The 17,614-nt window shown below is 31.9% G+C and overlaps 1 protein-coding gene across 1 annotated transcript; it reads left to right on the top strand.

The window, feature by feature from the left end:
• The first annotated feature begins 14,042 nt into the window (after nt 1-14,042).
• On the top strand, nt 14,043-16,116 carry LOC145112999 (expansin-A6-like). Its single transcript, XM_079049110.1, has 3 exons — nt 14,043-14,265; nt 14,495-14,813; nt 15,650-16,116. The coding sequence occupies exons 1-3, from the start codon at nt 14,121-14,123 to the stop codon at nt 15,957-15,959; spliced, it is 774 nt and encodes a 257-aa protein (XP_078905236.1). The 5' UTR covers nt 14,043-14,120; the 3' UTR covers nt 15,960-16,116.
• The last annotated feature ends 1,498 nt before the right edge of the window (nt 16,117-17,614 follow it).

Here is a 17,614-nt window from a genome sequence, read left to right as displayed (position 1 = left end):
GTGGAATCAATAACGGATTGAGCCAACAACACAATTGATTGCCATTGATTCTATTCAAGTAAATTGAAAAAACGGCACATAAAAAGCTATTCATATGCTTTTGATATTCTTGATATTCAAGAACTTTGATGGGCACCCAATTTGAATATAGGGCTTCTATAAAGATAACGATTTGGGTTACACCTGAGAAATTATTTCAATGATATTAGTTAAGTTTTTATAGCAATTATTAAAAAGTCAAATACATAAAAATATGATTTCATTTAGTTAAAGAGATGATCCTATTTTAGGATAATTGTTACCTTCACACGTGGCTTTGCTTTAATTTCATCACATCATTTCATCTTCACCAACTCATATTCACCATCTTAATCACATCATCTTGATAACTAATTAAAAAATACATATCCAAAAATAAAAAAAAATACATATAAAAATGAAAAAATATATATATAAAGAAAGGCACTTGTAGAAATTTGTTATGTTGTCTACGATATAACATCAAGGAATCGTCTCTCTTTCGCATTGAATACCTAATTTTGAAGGATAACAATACCAGAACCACTTGTTATTTCAATGTTGGCAGTTGTTTGTATCAAACTTGCCAGTTAGAAAGAAATTCAAGCAAATAAGTGAAACGACAACTCAAATGACCCTCATTTTTAGCGCTTCTCCATGCATTTTCTTCTAAAAAAATGGAACATATAAGATATAGCAATGTACTTCCATTTATTTGTCTCATATAACATCATAATTTAATTTCACATTAATAATTTTTAGATAACATTTATACAACATATGCATACTAATTATAATTTTTGTTTTTCACCAACAAAATGCTTAAAATGGAAAAAAAATTACAATTATAAAAGTTAATAACTTAATACTAAAAATAAAAGTATGATATATTTATATTTGACAAACCAATCAAAGTACATTGATAATTATAATTTTTCATTTCTAAGTTTTTTAATTTTAATCTAATTTTTCCTTATTAAATCATTATACTTCAAAAGTACAATGTTGTAATGGGAAAGATAATCAAAGTACAATGCTTATAAAAGAAATAAAAGCAATGAGCACGAAGTGCAACTCAACAAACAAATCACAAGGAAGCGGCCAAGAAAGCACCAACCCACGGCAAAATGTTCAACCACCAAAAGAGCCCAACACAATCTTCCAAAAAAAAGCACAAGGGAGCATTTGTGTAAATTTATTTCACCATAGAAATCATTAGTAAAACATTTTTTTCCCTGTAACAAAACTAAAAATAGAAGTAACAAAAGTAGGATGTTATTAGATGTAAAAACAACCAAAAGTGGTCAAAATCACCAAATTAACCTAAAATGTAAAAATGGTCGTTTTTACTAAAAACAAATAACTTTATGTTTTGATTCATTCATTAACATACATTGCTATTTATTCAACATATGTGATTTAAATGGTCCATTTTAAGATTATAAAAAATAGTAACAATGACAAAATTGTCCAAAAACATCAAAATGATCATTGGAACCAGAAAAATATATCGACATTTTGTTATTAGTTCTTCATATTAGTATAAGTTTTTTTGTTCCTTTTTAACCGGTCAAAATGACAAAAAAAATTGCAAATTTGGCAAATTGACTAAAGAAAGTTAAAAATGTTATTTGTTTCCAAAAATAATTATAAATTATGATACAAGACTTTTATATCATTATAAAGTTCTTTTTTTTAATTCATCTAAATGACAAAAAGTCAAAAACAAAAATGGTCAAATTTACCAAAAAGTCTAAAACACTCATTTTTTGTATTTTTACTTAACCGATGACCATTTTATGTAAATTCATATAACCATGGAAAAGATCTTCGAAAATGTAACTGTAGTATACATGTGATAAAAAAACAAAAAAAAAATCATAAGCTTCTTATTTTGACAGAAATACTCTTATGCTCCAAAACAGCCACTTTAATCAATTGAAAGGCTCATAACATTCTTATTTTACAAACCATCTTAAGGAAATTGGTTAAAAATATATTGATGACATAATTGAGTGACCAACCTTATAAAAATGTCATTAATCAGAGACATTTTCACCCATTCACCATCAAGAGTGGTAATACATTGAGCTTTCTAGTCATAGACACATATCTATCAAACTTTACTAAAAAAATAAGTTAATAACACTTTACCTACATGTTAGAGGCTACAACCACAACCCACCTAAGGCTCTTCATGATGTCCCTCCAATCACAACAAGTTATACCGTGTAAAACAAGAGTTTGGTTTATTAGAAAGTATAATCAAGTATTTGCTCAAAACAAATGGAGTGGTAGTACATTCTGCTCAATTTTACAACAAATAAACAAAACTCAAAAGGGTCATAATCGTGTAATAGTCACGATGGTTAATATACACATAGATTTAGCAGAAAAATGGAACAAAATCGTCGGGATAATTGTGAAATTAGCTTACATGGATTATTTTGACAAAATCTTCAAAAGGCCATGATTGTCATTATTAAAATCTGCATTTAGACATCAAATATTGGAATCAAAACCACAAACTCAGATATTGGAATCTGTTTAAAGACTTGAATCAAGACGAAACTTTGAATCATGGGCTAAATTAGAATGAAAGTGAAATTTAAATTAGTTTATACTATAAAAAAATCAAAGACATGCATTTACTTTGTTACCTTCGTCTCCAGCACTCATCGTTGATGTAGATAGGGAGAAAGAGATACATGGGGAGTATTTGGTTCCATGAAGTTGAAAAGGGTAGAATTTAATTAGGGAATACAGAAGATACATGTGAATAAGGTGGTTACAACTCCAAAAGAGGCTTCTAGGATTTGGAAATAAGGCGGTGATGTCAATGGTTTATGATGACAGAGACGGAGAGGGTGATTGATGGTGGTGACGGTTGGCTGAAGGAAAACGAAAATCAACAGCTAATGGTGATTATAAAGAGACAAACCATGGGTGATGGTGGAGTTGATGAAAGAAAAGGGCAATGGCGACTTGAATGAGCCATGGTCCAACATTTGGAGACATAAGAGAGGAGGCGTCGAGAGTGAGCAGACGGGTGGTGGTTGAATGCGTCAAAGAAGCTATGAATGGTGATGGATGTGAAGGAGAGTGGTTTAGGGCTTGAAATTGTTGCATACCTTGATCAGGTGTTTGAGGAAGAGAAAAAATTGATCTGAAATTGTGTAGCTTCAGATAACTTATACATATGAAAAGGATATATGACCGTACTTCATGCAGTTGCTAATGGAGGAGATGATTTTGTGGGTTTCAACAGTAGCTGATGGATGTGTTAAGGTGGTGGCAAGAGGCGTTGTTGATGGTGAAGGTGGGTATCTAGGGTTTGACTGGAGAAAAAGCAGAGGAAGTATGAGAGCATAGGGTTTTGAGAGAGGAGCGCGAGGGAGTCGTTTAGATTTATACTTAACAATGAACATAAACTGCGACATATGGGGAAATACCGAGATAAGGGAATGAGCAACGTCAAAACAACTCCTTAATAAGAGGTCCTTGACTTTTTAATAGTTGACCAAATCATTTCAATGTATAAAGTTGTTGTAAATGCTGTTTTAAGGAGTGTACCTCTTAAAATTCAGCATTTAGGGGTAAATGCTTATTAAGGTATAAAGAAAGATATATATATATATATATATATATATATATATATATATATATATATATATATATATATATAGATCAAATGAGAACAAAAAAAGATTAAGAACACTAAAAAACTTCTAATTTTAGCTTATAATTAAGATTATATTTGTCATTTCTCAATTAGATATTTATAAATCTTGTAACGGGCATTTTTGTCCATCTATTGTTAAAAGATAACGACATGATTGTAGATAAAAAGAACTCTAATCCCATTTTCACAAACAAATTGTTACACATGAAACATAAAACATCATATCAAAAAATTAGAATTACAAAACTTCATTATCCCTCTCTCTCACCAGACATCTCTTCATTCTCCCTCTTATCTTCGGCGACTTTCCGTCGCCACCAACCACCGAACTCCGGTGCTGCCACCTACCTCTGGTGGAAACAACATCTATCACCGTAACCCTACCAATCTTACGACCTTGCTTTGGTGACACATCTTCATCTCACATTAATCTTTTTTGCGCGATAGATTTATGATCTCCGACGACATATTTGTGATTTTCACCTCTAGATCTACGAGCTCCGACGAGATTGACGGACCATATCTGAGATCACCGTCAACCGCCACCACCACTGCTTCCTTGTTGCTCCAGTGAAGCACCACAAAATCACCTCTATCTATTTCTCTATGATCTTCACTAAATCACTACCAGATCTACATCGAGTATGTTGATTTTGATTTTATTGTTTTTTCTTGTGTTAAGCTGTGAATTTAATGTTTTAATTTCTCTTTTGTTCTTTACTATTGTTATTATTTGTTTAACTAATATTAAGTTGTGAATTCACTATTAGTAAGTTGTGAATCCACTTCTACTAAGTAATGACTCCAAGCTTTTTTTTATTTGTTATAATATTTTCAAAAATATTAAGTTATGAATCCGTTGTTATTAAGTTGTGAATCGAAATTTATTTTTTATTTATTATAATATTTACCTAAAATTGGTATTCATAGCTTATGCTTTATGGTTTTTATATTATGAATTGAGTTTAGAATGTGTGATATTAAGTTGGTGTTTTCTCAAAAAAAGGTCTTTTAAGTTGTGATTGATACGTTTTAATGTTTCAGTTATTGTTTAGTTATGTTAATGTTAGTTTTAACTGTTATTAATAAGAATATATAAGTTTTAAGTTGTGAATACATAAATTTTTATAGGTTAAAAGCTGTGAATGCATGATTTTTATATGTTTTAAACTACAAATACATGATGTTTTATAAGTTTTAAGCTATGAATGCATGATTTTTATACAAATATGATTGTTTCAATGAAATACATAAGTTTTAAGCTTTGAATGCATGATTTTATAAGTTTTAAGCTGTGAATGCATGATTTTTTTATACATATCTAACCGATTCGATGAAAAACATAACTTTTAACTGTAAATATTGTGAATACATGATTTTTTTGAAGTTTTTTATTTTATTATGCTAGTATTTTCTCAATAATATTAATTTAGGGTTTTAAAATTATGAGTTGTAATGTTTTAATGTCTCATTTATTGTTTAGTTATGTTAGTGTTAGTTTTAACAATTATTGGCAAGAAAATATATATTTAAATTGTGAACATATTAATTTTTATAAGTTTAAAGTTGTGAATATATGCTTTTTTTATAAGTTTTAAGTTGAGATAACATCATTTTTATACATATTTGATTGCTTCAATGAAATACATAAAATTTAAGTTGTGAATGCATGAGTTTTTTTTATAAGTTTTAAGTTGTTAATGCATTTTTTTACATATATTTGCTTGAATGAAAAACATAAGTTTTAAGTTGTGAATGCATGACTTATTATGTTTTTATATAATTTTGAATAAAGTATGTAAAATTTAAATTGTGAATATTGTTGTAAATAAACTTTAAAAGAAGCACTAGTCTATAAATATGAATATATAAATGTAAGTTTTAATTTGAGAAAATGACGGTCAATATATAACTTTTGTGCATTAGAATATGAATTTATTATATTAACCTGTCAATTTTGTATACTAAAAGTAAACTGTGTATTTGAATGTATTAAGTTGTGAATTAAATTTATTAAACTGTGAATTTTTTATGAATTTTGTGTTAAAATATGACTAATTTATGTATGAATGTTTGTATTAATTTTTTGTGAATATTTTTATTTTTTGTTTTGTATAAATATGTAAGAATATATTTGTTTTTATAATTATTTTTCATTAAACTCTTAATTAGTAAATTAATTGGTTTATTAAACCGTGAATATAATACTTAAACTATGAATCCATGATTTTGTATATAGATCTGATTTGGAAGGAAAGATGGTTGCGAAAGTGACATATGTAGTTGGTGACAATGTCTGTAGCTGTTGGTGGTGGTAGAGTTTGGGTTTGACATAATTGAATTTGTGATTTACTGTATAACTGATTGTATTATGTTGTGAATTTTATACATTAAACTGAAAATGGATTGTATTAAGTTGTATATATTATATAAATTTTGTTTTAAAATATGAATGAATGTATCATGAAAATATTAAACTGTGTATTAGTGAATTAATATGTTTATTAAACTGTACATATGATATTTTGAACTGTGAATATGTTTTGTAAACGATACATTTTTTTTAAATAAATCTATAATTTAAAACAGAAAAAATGAAAATTTTCAAGGTATAATTCTATTTTCTTTTATTAAGTTTTTTATATTTGGCTGGAAAAATGAAATGGTGTGTGTTAAAAGTATTTCCAAAGAAATGATAGCTATTGTATTTGTTTTATTAAGCTGTGAATACGACCAGAAAAATATTATTGAATTTGATGTTAGTCCGACAACGGTCCGACGACAGTGCGATGGTGGTCCGATGTCAAGTGGCAACTAGTTTTAAACTATGGAATAGAAAAGTTTGTTTAATACAATATAAATGTTGGATTTGTCCAAAATAACCTTAATGAAAATATTTAAAAAAATGGTTCTTAGGGTTCTTAACCTTTTTGGGTTTTCATTTGAACCATTCCATATATATATATATATATATATATATATATATATATATATATATATATATATATATATATATATATATATATATATATATATATATATATATATATATATATATATATGTGTGTGTGTGACATCCCCAAATTCACGGTCATTTTAAAAATTTTATTTATGCTTATTTGAAAATCAGAGTATTCATTTTTCAAGAATAATATTGCAGAATTTGTTTCCATAAAACATGATAAATATATTATCAAAACATTTTCGAAGAAATGTATTTTGTTTATATTAAAACCTTGAGATGTCATCGTCAATACAGAAACATAAGCATAAACAGATATTACATTCATTTACACTAGTGATTTACATCTCCTTTAATCTCTCAGTGTAATGTAGCTTCCTATTGACACTTGTGATACAAATAAACTGAGTGGGTCAGGTTGGGAAACCTGGTGAGTACATAGGAGTTTCAACCCACAATAATATAGTTAATTTGTTTCTTCTCATAATTCATGTCAAACAATTAACCCGATTACCCATCCCCATTTTCTTCATTTAATCTTCCCTAAAGATCTATCCTAAGGGTCATCTCCTACATCGTATTTACCTCTCGTCTCCTTACATCGTATTTCCTTATATGTTTGTTCCTAAGGACTTTTCCTAAGGATAATCACCTACATCGCATAGACAATACTGATTCGGGGATTACTCCCCCAATACGTGTCCAGTAAGGGTTAGGGTATCATCGCATGAATACGTAGTTACAACATCGCCTGAAATCGTAATTGATAGTAAGGGTTAAAGTATCATCGCATGAATACGTAGTTATATTATCGACTGAACTTGTAATTCATAGTAAGGGTTAGAGTATCATCACATGAATACGTAGTTACAACATCGCCCGAACTCGTAATTCATAGTAAGGGTTAGAGTATCATCACATGAATACGTAGTTACAACATCGCCTGAACTCGTAATTCATCACCTACAGGTTATGAGTATGCTGATGTTTCCACATGACTGTCTAGAAATAGTCCATGGTCGCCATCTATACTCTAGTATATGACTACATTGCCACATCGCAGGTCAAGGTTATGGCATCTCCTCTCATGTCACATCACCTATGTATCATCACCTAGTTATCATCACCTTTCTATCATCACCTATCTCTCATCACCTGTTGCTACCCAATATATATTTATAAGTATAAAAATACATATACAGTATAAATCGCGTGAACATGTATAAATCGTTCATCTAGCATAGATATCAGGAACACAGATAGTATGCACACATATCACTCAATTCATATCAAATAATTCATATCTATGTGTAAGATGAAAGTAACCATGCACTCACTTGTTAAAGCGATGATTCCAAACCCGGGCAGCGCTTCGCTTCTAACAATTATATTCTCCTTCGACGAAACCTAGTATCATTACCGCTAGATTTTAGTCTAATATTTATAGCGACTATTTACGAGCGATATTGTTTTATAAGTGTTAAACAATACTTTTCAACCACTATGTACAAACAGGGGCAGACATGAAACACCGGAGGGCAGGACCATTTTGGCATTATAGCACTTCTGAAATCCAACAACCTATGCGACCCTTCAAACCAGATTCCCTGTACCGCGAGTAGTTTAAAGATATTATAATAACACTTTGTATATTATATTTTATAATATATATTGTTTATAAGTTCAGAATAACGATATTGAACTTAAACATAAGCTATACTTAAAGTAGGGTAAGCATAACTCACTTACTAGGAGGTTTGGCTAGGTACTGGGCTCTGCGGGGACAGAACTTCCGAGCCGAAAGCTCTTCTTCTTGGAGCCTTTTAGCGCTCCGGGACTCGCATCTAGCACTCGGAAAGTGCTAGGGAATGGGAGGGGCTAAGAGGGGTATTTGAGAGAAAAAGAATGGGAAATGTGTGAGTTGTTGGGGTGATTTGCGCCTCTATTTATAGGTTGAGTCCGGTTCGAATGCGGGGCATTCCCTTGCTGAACGCTGGGAGTTCATGGCTAGGTGTCATCATATGGTGCCAAGCCGAGGTGAGGAAGCAGTGGCTCAGATCGCGCCACGTGTCGCTCGCTGGTTACTCCAAAAACTAAATATCTTCTACAATCCATAACCTTTGCATACGAGATCTGTTTTGGACGTTCTTTATATCCACGCGTAGGTATCGACGGGAACTACAACTTTCATTTAAACTCCGCCGGCTACTTTTGAATTTATTTTTAAAGTTATATTTTAACAGACTTAGACAGTTAAAATTCGTTAAAAATTCATAACTTTTTCATCCGACGTACGTTTTCGACTGTCTTTATATCTTTGAGCTCCTATTTATGAGATCTTCAATTCTCATTTAGGTTGTGTCGGCTAAAAATCGATCGATCTAAAATTCGATTTCCAGGGTGTGCACTGCTATGTTAAATCTTAGAAAAATCATAACTTCATCATAACTTCCTCATACAAAATCATAACTTCTTCGTTATAATTCGGATTTCAGCGTGCTTTATATGTACGGAACCCTTGTGAAATATACTATAACTTGGTTAAGATTATTCATTCTAAATAATCTTCTATAAAAAGTCATTTTTGACGCTCATTGTCTCTAAATTGACTAGCCCGAATATGCGGGCGTTACAATATAGAGGTAAGTTCATGTATTCTAACTATTTATTGTGTGGATGGAGGAATGATTGTGAGCCAATCATTTTAAAACCATGGATAAGGGTAATTTAGTCATTTGAATTAAAGGTAAGATAAATTCCATATTTAATCTCCTATAATCATGGTGTCATCCTCCCGTCTCTTTAAAATAGTCAAAAACATTGTATTTTCCCCATTCAAACCCTCTGGAAATCACGGAGGGCTAGTTCCGACGACAATATTGTTGCCCACAGAAATCTTTTCCTCTTACGCCTCCTCAACCTTATTACGTGAAAGACCTTGTCTCCTTCCATAATTTCAACCACCCCTTTGCAACATCTTTCTGCCAACGTCAAACTGTGAGAAATTGAGTGGAGGAAACATTGTGATGCTGTTCTCTGCGATCTACCTACTGGCTGTTGGTTCTGTGGGTTTTGACTATGGATTCGGGCTTTCTATGATTGCCATGTTCGTGAGTGGGATCATCTTGGTTTGTGGATTACCGTATTATCGTATATATGTTGTGCAAGGAAGCAGTGTCATTACTGAAATCATACAGGTTTGTGAAAAATTCAACTTTAACACTTGTAAATTATAACTCTTATATTCTTCCAGTTCATTTATGATTGTAGGATTACTACCCAAAATTAATATTGTTTTACTTTTCATCAGGTTTATGTTGCAGCCATTAGAAATAGTAACCTTCAACTTCCCGAGGACCCTTCTGAACTATACGAGATCCCAATGGACAAAGAAGCTGCCAGTCATGAGGAATTCTTACATCACAGAGATGTTTATAGGTTAACTATCGTATCTAATTCCATTTCATTTTTATGTTACTTTGATTTACAGTTGGGTTTGTAGTTTTTTAATTAGATGATTCGTGGTTCTCATTATGTAGATGGCTAGACAAAGCAGCGATCCAATCTGATAACATTGCGCCTTCAAGCCCATGGAAACTTTGCAGGGTTACACAAGTTAAAAATGCAAAAATATTGCTAGCAATGGTTCCAGTTTTCTTGTGGAGCATTATTATGACACTTTGCTTAGCCCAACTCCAAACGTTCTCAGTTCAACAAGGAGTCACTTTACAGCTGATCGATTTTATTTCTCTATCTCCTCCAATATAATTGATATGTTTGTGTAATTGTTACCTCCTCTAGCGTTTTCCTCAGGAAGCTACTGTTATTCGTAACGTGTGCTTATAATGGATTGATTGTAATTGATAATCCCTTGTAATTCCTTCCTTTTGTTGAAACACTTAATCTAAGATGGAACAAGTTTAGTAGGATAATCTTTTGAGATGTAGCAAGCTGAAGCACCTAGACCTTGGTTTCAATCAACTAAGAAGTGGCTCCAATCTAAGGTAAGTTTCCTTTTTCCTTTAATATATTTTATTTAATCCATTTTATGTAATCAGTTTTGAATAATCCATTTCGAGAACTCCATTTCTGAAACCGCTTTTTGCAATTTGTTTGAATTGGATTATTTTCAACTTATTTGAGACAACTTTTGAATTCGTATTTTCATCGGTTCTTGTTTAAGAGACTTGTTTAAGATAGTTGTTTTTATTCTAGACCGAATGAAAGTAACAACTCAAGTTATGGGCAGAGAGAAAAAATGGTGCTGGAAGTATATGTTGATCGACTCTCCCAGACATCTCGTTCTATTCTCCTCTTCTACAGGTAAATTACATTCTTCATTTACATTCTTATGGAATACATCATTATTCTTTTTATTTATCATAAATGTTTCTCACAAAATGCTTCTTATCATTTTTACTGGTCATGAATAGAGTCATGAACAAGTACATACGTGTATGCAGTAGAGACTGATTTGAAGCATGGTGAAAAATGAAAAGTAAGACAACAATATTAGTTCAAAATGGATTAGCATGTTTTTCTGTCAGAATAGATTAGTAACAATATTTCTATCATAATGTATTAGTGTTTTACTTAGATTTCAATGTTTTTATTTGATTTTTAACCATTCTCGGTTATATTCTTTAAGAATAAATGTAATTACTAACCATTATTACTTGTATTCTTTCAGAATGAATGTCATTTATGTATGTTCATAGTTGTATTTGTTAAGAATGAATGTAATTATTGATTTTAAGATATTAAAATTCTTTTCATATAAACTTTGTATTCATTAAAAATTATTAATCTTGATAATATATGTATATAGTATTCTGTCAGAATTTAATGTTTTTTTCAAGATAATGATAAACACATTCTTTTAGAATGTCCGAATTAATATATTTATTATCCAAAAAATCATATTTTAAAGTTTAGAGAATTAATTATTTCTTAAAATATGAAATTTTCCTTTTTTAAATTTATGTTAATTGACTAAAATACCCTTAGAATGAAATTAGATGGTATTTTTCAATTATCTTTAATTTAATAATATATATATTAATCACTTTCTTAAAATAAGTAAAATGATTGGCTCACAATCATTCCTACATCCACACAATAATTATTTAGAATACAATAACCTAAGTGTATATATATATATATATATATATATATATATATATATATATATATATATATATATATATATATATATATCACGCAAAAATACAAATAATTTGCGAAAACACGAAAACGCGGAAAACGTACGAGATTGTGTCATCCCAACCTTATATTTTGGACAATAATTCATCCAAATTTTAAACAACATGATGATAATCAATGATACATTAGAAATTGTTTCATATTAGAAAAACATGTTTTTTTTTACTTTTTTATTATGAAAACTTGAATTTAAAAGTGGTTAAGGACGTGAAAAAAAAAACGGTTGTTAAAACCACCTTTAAATATATATTAGCATAACACCCTCCCATGTAAACTTATTATTTTGGTAATAAATTTAATTTTTAAAGTACATGTGTTTGATTTTTATAAGATAAAATCTGTTTTCACATTTTCGCAAAATATTTATGTTTTTTCATGAACCAACTTTTATTTATATATATATATATATATATATATATATATATATATATATATATATATATATATATAAACTTATGTAATCAAGACTTCACATTAGATAAATGACCCATGTTCAAATTCTGGCACCACTCAGCCCTTGTGGCCATGGAGGTTCGCCTGCAGTGACTCCAGGGCATGAGGCAAAGCCGCATGTTTGCAGCGGAGGATTAGTCGGTGCGCGAAAGCTGGCCCGGAAACCCTCGTTAGGGAAGTTCCCTTTCAAAAAAAATATATATATTTTTATTTGTAAAGAGACAATGTATGGAACGAAGCAACTTATAAAATTTGAAGAAAAAATACAATGTAAAATTCCCTGTTTTTTTCATTGCACATCTAAATCCACATTGTATATGTAACAAACCAATAAGCAAATTTATAATTTTTACATTTGTGGCGATTTTTTTTTCCATTTAAGGCATAATCCAATTTTCGAGGGAAAAAGTCCGATAAACATATTTATAAATTTAATATTTGTAGGGGACCTGTAACGTTTCAAAATGATAAGGTGAAATTCAACTCAATAAGTGATTGGTTGATTAATACCACAAATGGTTATCTTAAGAGGATTTTATAAACAATAAGAAAAACATAAATATTACCGTTGAAAATTGATAAAATTCATTAGCTTTGTTCTCATTGCAAAAAGCTGTAACGATTTCTAAACCTTTAAAGAAAGTATTATTAATGGCTATTATTTAGAGGATACATTAGGTTATAAATTCATTTCCTCGTAAGGTTAAAAACAACATTAACAATGACCGGCTTTTAGACTTGTTGGTTACAAAAGATTATATTAGGCACTATAATAAGTTTATTATACAAACATATAATAATTGTTTCACGCATTCGAGTATAATATTCTTTGTTAAGTTTGATATAATCATATAATTGACATCAAATTATAAACGGGTGACAATTTTTGCCGTATCGTATGTCAACGATAACATATAAATATACATACGTTATAGTAGGTGGGTCCCAATCATCCCATAGGCATACAACCTTATGGAACAATTTTACGGTTTCATTATTATTATTATATATATATTAAAGTTGTGGAAGACAAGAATAGTAAAGTTGGGATACTTTGTTCAGGTTTGGTCTCTTGATTTACATATCCGGTCCCTGTACTTCTTTAATTAATTTATTCATGTCTTTTTGTTTGTGTTCCATTCAACTTCCCATTTTTTTGACAGAATTGGTCCCTGTATTATTGTTGGAAGTTAGGAATACTAAATTTGGATGTTTTTTGGCAACTTTGGTCATTATTCTTTACCATTTTCACACTTTTGGTCATTGCAATCAATATTTTTACACTTTTTTGGAACCTTTTAATATATAAAGTTTGGCCACAAAACTTTAATGGTTTGACAACTTTGATCACTTTTCTAAAAAGTTGCTAATTCCTACCCCTTTAATTCTTTAGCCATTTTCACACTTCTGGTCCTTGCAGTCAAAACTTTTACATTTTTTGTCCGGGGCAAAGCCCGGACTTTTCATCCTTGCACTTTCTATGTCTGTCATATTTATCAATTCGGAAACAATATTGAAAGCTTCTGCCCCCGTGTAGCGGGGTAACCTTTCTAGTTATTATTATTATTATTCCATTTTCTTTCATGTGTTTGTATGAATGGAACGTATGCAACCGATTCCAATACGCCATCGTATCGAGAAGTTAAATTACATAGTTACCCTCCTGACACCCCTAGGCTTTCCTCCATAAGTACTCCCAACACCACTAGCCATTTCTCCTCACCGCATAATCCACCGTTAATCACTCTCTCATTGCCTTTCCTCTGTGCAGTTGAACCCTAAATGGCGGTAGTCTCCGGCATTGTCTTCATCATTTTCTCGGTGTTGTCCGTCGCCGAATGTAGAATTCAAGGAAACTACGCCGGCGGCGCTTGGGAAGGTGCTCATGCTACCTTCTACGGTGGAAGCGACGCCTCCGGTACAATGGGTATGTCACAATTCCTTCGCATTCTCTAACATAGTAATGGATTTCATAAATTGGAAATGTATTTAGTTCTACAGTACAAGTAGATCATCTACATCGTCCACAAGCTTCGGATCCTAAATTTCATGTACATATGCCGTATAGTACAACTGGTTTATACACATCATCTAGAAACTTCGGATTCTGGTAATCTTTACAAAATTTTGAGCTTAATTTTACTCCCCTTTTACAGGAGGCGCTTGTGGCTACGGGAATCTTTACAGCCAAGGATACGGAGTCAACACGGCGGCGCTCAGCACCGCCCTCTTCAACAACGGGCTAAGCTGCGGCGCGTGCTTTGAAATCAAGTGCGCCGACGACCCTAGGTGGTGCCACCCCGGTAGTCCCTCCATTTTCGTTACCGGGACCAACTTCTGTCCTCCCAATTTCGCTCTTCCCAACGACAATGGTGGGTGGTGCAACCCTCCTCGAACCCACTTCGACCTCGCCATGCCCATGTTCCTTAAGATTGCTGAATACCGCGCCGGAATTGTCCCCGTTTCCTACCGCCGGTAAGAGCCTCCCTTTGAAATGCGGATATATCATGTACAACTCTCTTTGCAGCGAGTACATGTTACTTTTCCTCAAAATATGAAGCTATTTTACTGAAATACCCCTGGAATAAATCTTTTTACCGGGAACAGATACCCGAAATTCCGGCCACTTCAATCTTTTTTTTTTCTCTATCCCTGAACTAGTTTGGATTAAACGGAAACGACCCTCTAAATACATATCGTTACAAGCTAGTCCTTTTATTTCAAAATTTGTTATTTTCGACACCTTCATTTTTGTGTGTGTTTGGATTAAACGGAAACGGAAACGACCCTCTAAATTTGCCCCAAAATACTGCTTTGAAAGAAACGTAGGATTTTCTGGCTAAAGTACAAGCATAGATGCAAGAGGTACAAGTGGATAGTGACCAGTCGGTTTTCAACTGTCTATAGGGGTAGTTATTTCACATGGGCTGATTTTAAATGTTTTCAAAGATAGGTGAATTAATTGAACTAACAATTTAATGCTTACGGTGTCGTTTGGCTGAATGCATGTGCGATGCTTAGCCACGTGATGTACGTAAGTTTTTAGGTCCCACCATAATTACCGTAGATCCTAGCGCGTGATTTATGATTACATGTCTGCCGTTAGGAGTATCTGATTGATGAAATCACGGCCGTTGGTTTCACTATAGTAGGGGCAACAATCTTGAATATGCGAGCAAGATTGCCGTACTACGTGTTTTCTCATCGTCCCTACGCTTCATGTCCTGTCCCCCTGTTGCATGATATCAAATCCACTTTTGGGTATTTGTAATTTGACGATATTGACCTTATGGTTGTTGAATTTTACACAGGGTGCCATGCCGGAAAGCTGGTGGAATCAGGTTCACAATCAACGGTTTCCGTTACTTCAACTTGGTTTTGATCAGCAATGTCGCGGGTGCAGGGGATATCCAGAAAGTTTGGGTGAAAGGCGCTAAAACCAATTGGATGAGTATGAGTCGTAACTGGGGGCAAAATTGGCAATCAAATGCAGTTCTCACCGGACAATCTCTTTCTTTCAGAGTCACCGCCAGTGACCGCCGGACATCCACCTCGTGGAACATTGCTCCGGCGAATTGGCAATTTGGTCAGACCTTCGCCGGAAAGAATTTCCGGGTGTGAGGTTAAAGTGAAATCCCCGTATTACCCTTATTTAGGAAAAATGGTTTTATTATTATTGTTTGTTTTTTACTTTTGTTGCTTTTATCGGGGGTGGTGAAAGTTGGTATATGTGGAAAAGATGGAGGGGTGGAATAGACATGTTTTGGAAACTTTTTCAGATTTCCGAACATTTAGGGTTTGTGTTTTAACAGTGACGCTGAGGCGGCTGCAAAAAAGAAAGATGCAGCCCGCAGCAAAATGCTGCTAAAGAATTTTAGTGAAAAAGTGTTGTTTTTATTTTTGTATTTTGGTTCTAGTTTCTAAATGTGAACTGTATTTAGGGTTTGTGTTGCTACTAATTTACATCTTGTAAGTCAGAAAAATAGACTTGGTTTGTTTTAATCTTTAATCCAATGTATTGTTGAGAATTATCTTAATCTTATTGTTTTACAAGCTTTATTTATATAATATATATATTTTAAACGAATCTATGAATGGTGAAAATAAGTATAGTTTTATCTTGTTAGATAAAACTATGACAACCGGCAGAAATTAAAACAGGGGATTTTTGTTAAATAATTTTTTGGTTTATGTTATTTTATATAGAAAAGGGGATAATCATTAAAGTGATTATAATAACTACTGAATAAGCAAGGTTAGATAACGAAATCTTTAAACAAGAACAATTGCAAAAATTAGAAAATGTTAATGGGATGATTTCGCAAATGAAAATAATTTACAAAGACTATTACTAGGTAAGTATTTATTTTGTGATATTATCTATAAAATACAAGGTTCTAAATAACGTGAGGCATTGCTTGGCGGCAAGGTAAAAGTTAAGACATGACAAGCCTTGGCGAGCCATGACGTTTTTCAAGGCGTGACTATTTTATATATATTAAAAAAGATAAATCATATAATTATTGATTTTTATCAAGTATATCAAGTTTTTAGAAGTGTTATATTAGTATTTAATATAAAAAGTTAACAAAAACTCAATTATTTTAGGCCCGATAAAAAAAATCGAAAAAAAAAACAAAAAAAAAAACTCGCGCCTTGAAAAAAAGCTCGCGCCATATCGCGATAAGGCGCGCATTGACACGTTATTTGGACGTCACGCTTAACAAACCCGCCTTAGACGTTTTCGTAACGGCTACGCCACGTCTCGCGCCATGGCACGCCTTGAGGCGCGTCATGGCGCGTTTTTTAGAACCCTGATAAAATATGATAATATTGTTACAACTTACAAGACGTCTCTCATGTTTGTTATTTAAGAGAATTGTCCTTTGAAAAGAGTTAGGGTGACGAGATTAAAGTATTCCAGTTAAAAAAAGGTTAAAAAATAGTTCAGACGTAATCAAATCATTATCGATTTCTTAATTTTATTACTATTATTTTATTAGTAAAATTGTATATAGTTGATATATTCATTATTTATAAAGTTAAAAAAACAAAACCGTATTAACAAATCAATAAAATTAGAACCAAAACTCTATTTGTGACTCAGGATGATGTTTTTCAAAGCCATAACAAAATGGTTAAACAAATGTATTTGTATTTTTTTACAAAAAAAATTGGCGGCATGAAGTGAAATACGAGGGAAATTGTTGAAATTTCTTGTCTTCAAAAGGACGCATTGAAAAGTTGAGTTGATGCTTTTAAAACTTTTAGGGTAA

This window comes from Lactuca virosa, chromosome 5 (genome assembly GCF_052849685.1).
Source record: "Lactuca virosa cultivar CGN04683 chromosome 5, Lactuca_virosa_CGN04683_v6, whole genome shotgun sequence".
Taxonomy (NCBI): domain Eukaryota; kingdom Viridiplantae; phylum Streptophyta; class Magnoliopsida; order Asterales; family Asteraceae; genus Lactuca; species Lactuca virosa.
Note: the sequence above shows the minus strand (reverse complement) of the source record. Positions and strands in the feature narration are given on the sequence as shown.